This window comes from Silurus meridionalis, chromosome 11 (assembly GCF_014805685.1).
Source record: "Silurus meridionalis isolate SWU-2019-XX chromosome 11, ASM1480568v1, whole genome shotgun sequence".
Classification (NCBI taxonomy): domain Eukaryota; kingdom Metazoa; phylum Chordata; class Actinopteri; order Siluriformes; family Siluridae; genus Silurus; species Silurus meridionalis.
In genome coordinates this window covers 6,847,117-6,858,158 of record NC_060894.1, presented here as the reverse complement: position 1 = coordinate 6,858,158, position 11,042 = coordinate 6,847,117, and the positions used below count along the sequence as shown (strand labels likewise).

Below are 11,042 nucleotides of genomic sequence, written 5' to 3'. Positions count from 1 at the left end.
TTAATGATGTATTCTGGAATAATGTAAGTAGTAAATAGCTAGCTACATTTTGAAGGTATCTGTCAGGTTTGATGAAAATTGCCCCTATGTAGTATTTTCACACATGTACAGTACGTGATCTAATGCATAATCTTGTCCAAACACTGGGCTTGTGTTTAATGCCAATAAAACATAATATCTTCTTTTGAAACGTACTTCCCATTTAAACTTCTTTTTCTCCAATGCCACAATACCTAGGTGCTACTAATACACTACACTAATACACTATAAAACATTAATGTATTCTTTAAAGCACTTTTATGCATACTACTGTTGATTTTACGTACTATGCATTACATTGTTATCCATAATAAACACTATATCAATCTTTTTTATACATTTGAACCTTTTATGACAAAAGAAAACAACTCCATAAAATGCCCTGCTAAGGAATCATATTTGTTTTTCCACTAACACTTTGTTGTGCAATTATAAGAAGTAATACACTCTGTTGCATAAATGTGATGCAATACAAAATAATACACAAACTCTCTCACGCTCTCTTTCTTCTTTCTGCTTTGTTCAGAGGAGCAGGAAGAAACACCCTGAACATGATGGGACTCGGAAGCGGCTCAGGTATAACTCGTTTATCACCGTTTAACACTGAATGAACAAACATTTGTGGGCATCTGGCCATGTGAGAAATGCTACCGAATCCAAAGACATCCTATATAATTGAGTGGCACTAATATTGTGTTAACAGTTTAAGGAAGAACCACATATGGCTGGAATGAATCTGATGTCCCAATACTTTTGTCCATATCTTCTTCTTCTTTTGTCTTCTCTCTTTAAGGGTTGCCACAGCGGATCATCCGTCTCCATACTCCCCTGTCCTCTACATCTGCCTCTTTCAAACCAACTACCTGCATGTCTTACCACATCCATAAACCTCCTCCTTGGCCTTCCTCTTTTCCTCCTTCCTGGTGGCTCCATCCTCAGCATTTTTCTACCGATATACCCCATTTCATAGGTGAAAATGTCAAAAGAAAAGCATCTTAGCAAGTGGAAATATTTTCAATATTGTCAAGTTATCTTAGTATTTGTTATTAAACCAAAGACATATTATTTAGACATGTACACTTATTTCAAACTTGAAATGTTCTTATTCCTTTAGCAGATAATATTGCTTCATTTTAGAATTAAATACTAAAAATGATCTGTCATTCTGCCAACAAGACAAATTTATCCAAGTCTGAAATAAAAAAAATGTTTCACAGTGTAATATGTACACGTAAATGACTTGGAACCATACTGTATGCTAAGCATGTAACCAAATTTGAAACACTATTTGCTATCTGGTGCATATATATATATAAATAAACAATTTATATTTATTAGTTTTATTATCAAAGATGCCAGGCAATTTCAGTTGGAATGAAATGATGGCAAAAGACTTTGAGAACAAACTGAAAATGGAAAACACACTTGATTAACCTGATACAGGTTCGTACATGCATGTCTGACTAGTTCAACAATAATTTTATTATTCAAACTAAAATGTGCGCTATAACACTGTAAACTGGTTCTGTTAGCAAGTGACAAAGACTAAAAATGGGTGGAGCTGCAGCTTCAAAAGGAAGATAATGACCTACAATTAAAAAGATCCTGCAGTACACAGTGTGCCCACAGACCAACAAACGAACAAGAAGCAAAAGATACAAGTAAGTGTGAAGTGTTATTATTAAGTGTATTATTTTACAGTGTAAATGGTAGTCAGTCAAAGTAAGTTGCTCAAATTAGTCTTGTATAATACAAGAGTTTTATTTTAATTGCAAGCAATATTTGTGTGAATGTGTGGTGACTGATTTCTGAGTTCTGTGCACACAAACTGGTATGAATGAATATATGAATGTGGGTGCCCTGTGATGAACCTGGTGAATTCCTGTCTGACATCCAGCATTCCCATGACTGGTTCCTAATAAATGCAAAAAAAAGAAATAACTTTATTTTTTCCTTTTCATGACTTGCAGATTAATTGTTTAGTTGAATTGCCCTCAAGAGAATCCAAATATTGTATACTACATTTCAATTATCCATTAAAATGTTACATTCTGACCCCTCTCTCACGCTAAATATGTTATAAATAACATATAAAAAAAATAAATACATCAACAGGTAACGGATCTAAAGGCTTGTTAAAATTGCACATCATGGCATTGTTTAAAGTCCATGAATTTGTAACTGAAAGTCTGGTATAAAGAAAATAATTATAATCCGACAGTTTGACTAATCAATCATTAATTGTCAAGATTTTCTAATGTTTTGTGAGCTTTTATTGCTGTGATTTTATGTGAAAAAATAAATAAAGCTCATTGTGAGACTATAAATTGTTTAGTTTTAATATGAAAATACCTCCATCGGTAAAAAATATATGAAAAAGTAGGATTTTTTTGCCAGTCTACACATTAATGATGTATTCTGGAATAATGTAAGTAGTAAATAGCTAGCTACATTTTGAAGGTATCTGTCAGGTGTGATGAAAATTGCCACTATGTAGTATTTTTACACATATCATACACATATTTCATATCGATTTTTGTGTTTGATTTTTAATGTGCGTGTTCGCTTTGCTTACGTTCAATACGGTATTTTTAAGACTTAAATGAGCTTACCCCTACTGGGAAACGTTGCGGTATATCAGACCTTGGGATGAGGCCAATCATAAATTACAGCGATGCACCGGGAATTTTTGGAAATACCTAAATCACCGAAACAACACGGCAGAAACACAATTGTAATGACGCAATAAAAAAGCGCAGCCAGCACACGGTTATCTGGATAAGAGCAACATGTCTGCGGTGTGCGGAGAGCGATTTGCAAAACATGCAATGCTGAAATTACAAGAGGGGGTGTATCTGCAAAGAGTTTCTCCAAGTCGGGTTTAATTTATCACCTGAAATCCAAACATCCCGATTGCCTTCTAAATATGAGAAGAACGCGACGCAGAAAAGTAGTCAATCCGAGCATGCGCACTCCGTCTGTAGAGGACGTTTTTGAAAAGGCAGGAAAGTTTTCCAGTGATGGTGCCGAGGCAAAAGGCATAACACAAAAAATTATGGATTTCATTGCCATTTGAAGTGAATTTTCATTTCGGTGCATTCCTAAAATATTATCGTTGGTGTGGCCCTCTGACAATTCAGGTTTCTCATGCGGCCCCTTGTAAAAATTAATTGCCCACCCCTACGGTATGTTCATCTCACGCGCATGCGCATTTGACGAAAAGACCGTATCAAACTAAAGCGAAGTGAACACGCACATTAAAAAAAAACACAAACAAAGTCTGTTTTCTACCCTGAAACACGTGAAATCAAAGCATCGATCTGTTCTGACTGACACTCATGTGAAAGAATTGCTTCGAGTGGCAACAACGGAATACGAGGCAGATTTGAAGGGGATTGTTCAAGGCAAGGAATGCCAAAAGTCCCACTAAGTAACATGCATAGTAAAAGAAAAACGCTATTGTAAATTATTATATTTTTGTTTGTGGACTTGGTTAAACTAAGAATTTGTGTGTGTGTGAGACAGTGCATACAATGTAAAATGACTGGCGTGTGGTCTTAGAACTGTAGGAGTCAATTTCTGTCATTATGTTGGTGTGTGACATTTACAATAAATCTGGCTGAGCAGAGGTGTGTGTGTGTGTGTGTGTGTGTGTAAGAGGAAGGGATGGGTGATGTTCATGTGTGCCCATGTGTATGATGTGGCTCTTTGCGGTAACACAGTCAAAAATGTGGCTCTCGGGCTCTGACTGGTTGGCCACCACTGTTCTAATGCATACACTTGGACAAACACTGAGCTTGTGTTTAATGCCAATAAAACATAATATCTTCTTTTGAAACATACTTCCCAGTTAAACTTCCTTTTCTCCAATGCCACAATACCTAGGTGACAGCTGCTAAGTTCCTGATTTTCTGAAAGAGAAGATAAAATGCAGAGCCAGGTGAAAGATCATGAAAATTATTTAAAATCATTTGAGATGTTGGTGGCGAATTCGAGGGAACACCAGTGCATGATAGAATTTATCCATACAGTTCTTCCTGACATCCTAGCCAGGTATACGCACACGCGCACACACACACACACACACACACACACAAACACACAATTTATATATATGCATACTAATAGACTCCGTAATGTTATCTTGCACAATATTGCATAGTGAAACACTACTGTAAACACTAATAAATTACCATATAACACTATTACACATACTGATGTACTCTATAAAACTTTATCGTATATACTAATGACCTCAAAAACATTTAAATTTAAACACTAATACACTATAAAACATTAATGTATTCTTTAAAGCACTCTTATGCATACTACTGTTGATTTTCCATACTATCCATTACATTGCTATCCATAATAAACACTATATCAATCTTTCTTATACATTTGAACCTTTTATGACAAAAGAAAACAACTCCATAAAATGCCCTGCTAAGGAAACATATTTGTTTTTCCACTAATACTCTGTTGTGTAATTTTAAGAAGTAATATACACTCTGTTGCATAGATGTGCTACAATACAAAATAATACACAAACTCCCACTCTCTCTCCCACTCTCCCTCTCTCTCTCTCTCTCTCTCTCTCTCTCTTTTCTTCTTTCTTTTTTGTTTAGAATTGGAGCAGGAAAAAACACCCTGAACATGATGGGACTGGGGAGCGGCTCAGGTATAACTCGTTTATCATTCTACACTGTATGAACAAACATTTGTGTGCATCTGGCCATGTGAGCTGATTGAACATCGCACTTGACATTCTGCTGTTATAATAATCTCCACTCTTCTGGGAAGGTGTTCCGCTAGATTTTGGAGAATGCTTGAAGTGTGTTAATGTAGGGTGAAAAAACCAGGGGTTTGGTCAGATCTCATAGCAAGCCACTTAAGATTTTCTACTTCCAACCCATGTAAATATTATCTTCATTAAGTTTGTCATGCTGGAACAGGTTTGTTCTCCAAAGTGAAGGGAAATTAAATGCTACCGAATCCAAAGACATTCTATATAATTGTGTGGCACTAATATTGTGGTAACAGTTTAAGGAAAAACCACATATGGTTGGAATGAATCTGATGTCCCAATACTTTTGTCCATATCTTCTTCTTCTTTTGGCCTCTTTCATTAGTGTTCGCCACAGCTGATCATCCGTCTCCATACTCCCCTGTCCTCTACATCTGCCTCTTTCAAACCAACTGCCTGCATGTCTTCCGTCACCACAACCATTAACCTCCTCCTTGGCCTTCCTCTTTTCCTTCTTCCTGGTGGCTCCATCCTCAGCATTCTCCTATCAATATACCCCATGTCCCTCTTCTGCACATGTCCAAACCATCTTAATCGTGCCTCCCTCACTTTGTCTTTGAAACGTCCTACATGCGCTGTCCCTCTAATAAACTAATTTCTAATCCTGTCCATCCTCGTCACTCCCAACGAAAACCTTAACATCTTCAGCTGTGTGACCTCCAGCTCCACCTCCTGTCTTTTACTCAATGCCACTGTCTCTAAACTTTAAAATATTTCAGGTCTCACCACAGTCCTATAAAATTTCCCTTTAATTCTTGCAGATACCCTTCTATCTAATCACATTTCATTCTCCTTCTCTCCAGCGTGTACCTCCACCTTTCCAGGCTCTTTTCCACCTGCTCCCTATTCTCACTACAAATCACAACATCTTCAGCAAACACCATAGTCAACAGAGACTCTTGTCTATCCTCGTCCGTCAACCTGTCCATCACCACTGCAAACAGCAAAGGGCTCAGAGCCGACGCTTACTTCTCCATCAACATTCTCAAAGCAAATAATGCATCTGTGGTGCTCTTTCTCGGCATGAAACTATACTTTTGCTCACAGATGGTCACCTTTTCTCTCAGCCTGGCTTCCACTACTCTTTCCCATTACTTTTATTGTATGACTGATCAACTTAATTCCTCTGTAGTTACTGCAGGTCTGCACTTCTCCCTTATTCTTACAGATAAGTACCAGCACACTCTTTCTTCATTCCTCAGGCATCCTCTTACCTTCCAAAATCTTGTTAAACAATCTTGTTAAAAACTCCACTGCCATCTCTCCTAAACATCTCCATGCTACCGGTATGTCATCTGGTCCAACCGACTTTTCACTCTTCATCCTCTTAATCGCTGCTCTCACTTCCTCCTTACTAATCCTATCCACTTCCTGCTTCTTCATCTCCACACCTCCAAACTACTCTCTCTCATTTTCCTCGTTCATCAGCTGCTCAAAATACTACTTTTGTCCATATAGTGTATGTTATTATGATTATGATTATTATTACAGTGGAACCCAGAGTGAGAATGTGCAAATGAGAATGTGCATGCACGTGTTTTTGAAGGGTTTTTTACACAACAGCGTTGCTGCGATTTGTTTGACGAAGGCATGCTATAAAAATACATACAGTACATGTTTATCTGTCATGAATCCACCCTGCCACGCCCCCTTCGGCCCCCTTCAGCGTGGCAGGTGCCTTTTCGGCCGCTTTCTCTGAAGCTCCGCTTCAATCGCGCACATATGGTGTTTATCGTTTATCATCATCACCAGCTCCTATTTAAACTTCCACACTCTCACTGTCCGTTATTGTTGGTATATGTTGGTTCATGGCGGTCGTTGTTATCGCGCATGCTTGTCTTCCCACCGGCACTCTCTCAACGGCTGCGCTTTTCTTTACAAAGCGCACCGCGGATTCCCCCCGATCCTGCCGGTGTTCATTCTATGCTTTTGGATGGTCATCACACGTTCCGCGCCGCCAAGCGCGGCTTTCGCCTCCCGTTCATCGCATAACATTTAACAACAAAAGGCATATGTGCACTAACTAACAGCAGAGATTCACCAGTTGTCAGGAATCCACCTGCCACGCCTCCTTCAGAGGCTGTCATTGTCTCCGCGCGCTAACAAGCTCGCAGCACAAATCATGCACAGCTGAAGCGCGTTACTCACTCACTCCCGGCTCCCATACTAACCGCTCACTCACCCACTCGGGTCCGTTATTATATGTGTTCATGCGTGGTCGTGTATGCTGCACCCGCTACATACCGTCTCCTCCCGGACTCCTCGCTCACTCCACGGCTGCGTTTTCCTTCCCCAGCGCACCTCGGACTTTCGACGCTTCCCCGTCGCTTCCTCTGCGCCGCGCTTCCTCGATAACGCACCGTTGATGTTATTATTGGACTGCCGTTTGCCGGATTATCCCGATCTACGCGGGTATTTTGTGTTGTCTCTGCCTTTGTTAAATAAATTTTCTGTTTGCCGTTACTCCGGCTTCCGCCTCCACACCACGCCTAACACCAGTATACAATACAACACCTGTAGCAGCTGTAAGACTTGATTATTCCACCACTTCCACGAGTTCTTCTGCGGCTGCACCGAGATAACTGACGTTAAATGGCAAATTTTTCCCCCCTTGTGTTCGAGATATTAGGGTTCGGCGACATAACCGATAAAAAATGCTTAGAAAAAGCGAGAATTTGGCGGTTCCACTTCAAAAACGTCGACTTAATAGGGTTGTCGAGATAACCGAGGGCGAGATAACCGGGTTCCACTGTATCATTATTCAGTATTGGCATAATCTGTATTACAATTTTCTATCTTGCTCCAGGTGAGATCGATTTGGAAATTCTTAAAGTGCTGCATGAAAAGCACCCAGATGCCAAAATAGAGGTCGAGGTGGTTGAACCTAGCTACGCCATGCTTAACAAGTATAAAAGTAAGAAGTGACACATATTTGTTCTAAGTTGTAATTTACATTCAGGGTGTTAATGTGCAAACAGAATGTAAGCTATAGCCAGAGCCTTAACATATTTCTTGTTAAATGTGTTTAATTTCATAAGGAAGGCACAAAGTCAACATTTCATATGTGAAAATGGAAAAAGATAGGCATCCTAGCAAGTGAAAATATCTTCAATGTTGTCAAGTTATCTTAGTATTTGTTATTAAACCAAACACAAATTATTTAGACGTGCACTTATTTCAAAATTGAAATGTTATTATTCCTTTAGCATATAATAGTGCTTCATTTTAGAATTAAATACAAAAAATGATCCGGCATTCTGCCAACAAAGACAAATAAATCCAAGCCTGAAATAATAATAAAAAAAGTTTCACAGTGTAAATATGTACACGAATCATATGTCTCACATTTGAAGCACTATTTGCTATCTGGTGCACACACATATATATATATATATATATATATATATATATATATATATATATATATATATATATATATATATACACATACATACATATATATATACACATACATACATATATATATATATATATATATATATATATATATATATAAATATAAAGAACAATTTATATTTTCTTCTAGCTTTATCGAAGATGCCAGGCTTTGATTATGCCACCTTCAGTTGGAATGAAATTACAGCAGAAGACTTTGAGAACAAACTAAAGAAGGAAAACTCTAATAAAAAATTGCACTTGATTAACATGATACAGGTTCGTATATGCATGTCTGACTAGTCCAATAAGTGTTCTTATCAGCAAAAGGGGCAATCATGGCTTTCCTTTGTTAATCACAATGGCACTATAAGTCATTTACAGGTATCTGATAAGATGTATCTGTTTTGTTCTGGACCAGCTGTCTGCCATTTGTTTTCATCAGTCATTTTTAAATATGTAAATAAAAATACAAAGAGGGAATCAGTAGAGGATTAATTACGGTAGTTGACATTATGTGAACAGAAAAACAATGAGATTTCGTTTACAAACTATTTTTTACAGATGCTTTACTATGTGAAGGATCCAAAGGCCACACTTTCCTTCTACCAAAGTTTACTGCACAAAGGTGGCAAAGCCCTTGTCATTCTGCTCTCAGGTAAGCATGTACAGATTCACCTCAACTCAATGGGCAAGAACACTTTGGAGTGAGACCTTTTCTAAGGCATTGTATCCTCTGTAGATGAGAGTGCATGGGGCAGGTTTTTGAAAACCTTCCACAATCAGCTGTACAAGGACGGATTTGTTAAATCTGTTACATCCGGAGATATCAAGAGCTTTCTAAATTCCAAAAAAATTTCCTACCAAAACTACAAGCTCTGTTCCCTGTTAGACATCACTCAGTGTTTCATACCTGGAGATGAAAAAGGAGAGGAGCTACTCAATGTAGTGACTGAGGTAATCGACTTCAGTAAGAACGCTCCTCCAGAGCTGAAGAAAGAGGTGCTGGATTTCCTTAAAAATCCAGAAAACTACCAAGAAGTGAACAACAGGATCCTGTTCGATTGCAGCACGGAGGCCTTAGTGATCGACGCTTAGGTCCAGAGCTTACAGATATTCAGAAGGGAAAAGCACTTGTCTAACAGCTGGTAAAAAAAGATGAGGAATAAGAAATTACTATAAATATCTAATCAGCTTTATTATTCAGCCTTTAAATCCATTACTCATCTGAATCCCCTGTTTTATCTTTTGTACTTTAATAAATTAAAGAATTTAGAATAAATGAGGGAGTTTGGGTTGAACAGTGATGTAACAGTTCCAATGAAATGTCCATTAAAGTAAAGTACAACATTCTAAGTGCTGTTTTTATTGCTATATCACACACACACACACACACACACACACAGTTGTGGATTTTAAACTCTATCACTACCTGCTGGGTTCCTTACAACAATACAATACAGCTAAAAAAAGGTAATTATATTAAAAAAGATTTCACACTTAGTGTTTGCCGGTGTATGTAGAATGCATGATTGATGATATTGATAAACCTGCGCTATTTTATAAAAAGGACCAGTTATGCCGCAAATGTATATGTAAATAATTTTTTTTTCATTGTTAGCTAAAAAAAAAAGTACAAATGTAATATAAAGAACTTATCTGGTGCTACACAGCAGGACATGCACAAGGTATCAGACAGAAGATCTACACCAAATTCACTGGCAAGGTGCTTTGCAAATCAGGTATTTCAAGTTCATTATAATCCATGTGGGCATTTATCACCCAAACAAAAAAAAAAAAAAGATTTTTCCTAACATAGTAAATGGACCTTTATAAGTATTTATTTCTCCTTTATTGCTGTAATCTTACATTAATGTTTATTAATGATGCAGGACATCCACCTAGTAATTCATTACAATAGTTCAGCCTGGAGGTCATAAACACATGGATGAGTTTCTCTGCATCAGATATAGGTGACATGTTTCTTAGCAATATTTCTAAGGTAGAAGAAGGCTGTTTTTCTAATATGGTTGATATGATTTTTAAAAGACAAGTTGGCGTCTAAAATAACTCCTAGTCTTTTCCTGTTGAACTAGTAGTTACAGTACATCCTATTAAATGCAGGTTGAAATGCTGGAGCTTCTGTGTACTGGTTTTTGGGCTGATGAGCAAAATTTCTGTCTTATCAGAATTTAATAATAGAAAGTTATGAGTCATCCAGTCTTTTAATTCTTTAACACACTCAGGTATCCAAGCCAATCATTTATCCAGGCCAAGCCAAGCTGTATCATCTGGTTTTGATGAGATATATAGCTGGGTATCATCAGCATAACAGTGGAAGCTAATCCTATGCCTTTTAATAACTTTTCTTAAGGGAAGCATGGATATTGTGAAAAGCAGGGGTCCTAGAATTGAACCTTGTGGCACCCCATAATTTACTTGCATTAACCTGGATAGCTCTCCATTTAAGTCTACAAAATGGTAACAATCAACATTTATATGGCTTCATACAACAAAGGACTTAAAGAAACAGATTGATATTGAACATTTATGTGCCCTACATAGTGAAATGAACAAAGGAGCAACAGGTGTTTAGCACAAACTAGCCTGTATTTAACACTAAACTACTCCTACATCCACCTAAACATGTACATTAACAGCTAATTATGCATAATGTATTATGAATGAATAAGAGGGACATTTTTATATAAATATATATAAAAATTTATATAAATATTTTGGCTTCACCATCAATGAAGTAAAATGTATTAATCACACAACAGTTTAATCTGATACAGCA

At 37.4% G+C, this 11,042-nt stretch overlaps 1 protein-coding gene across 1 annotated transcript; it reads left to right on the top strand.

The window, feature by feature from the left end:
* The first annotated feature begins 1,553 nt into the window (after positions 1–1,553).
* Positions 1,554–9,594, top strand: LOC124393634 (histamine N-methyltransferase-like). Its single transcript, XM_046861579.1, has 7 exons — positions 1,554–1,700; positions 3,925–4,092; positions 4,668–4,720; positions 7,653–7,760; positions 8,394–8,521; positions 8,807–8,900; positions 8,985–9,594. Exons 2-7 carry the CDS (start codon positions 3,968–3,970, stop codon positions 9,338–9,340), a joined length of 864 nt encoding a protein of 287 aa, XP_046717535.1. The 5' UTR covers positions 1,554–1,700; positions 3,925–3,967; the 3' UTR covers positions 9,341–9,594.
* Positions 9,595–11,042: the final 1,448 nt, after the last annotated feature.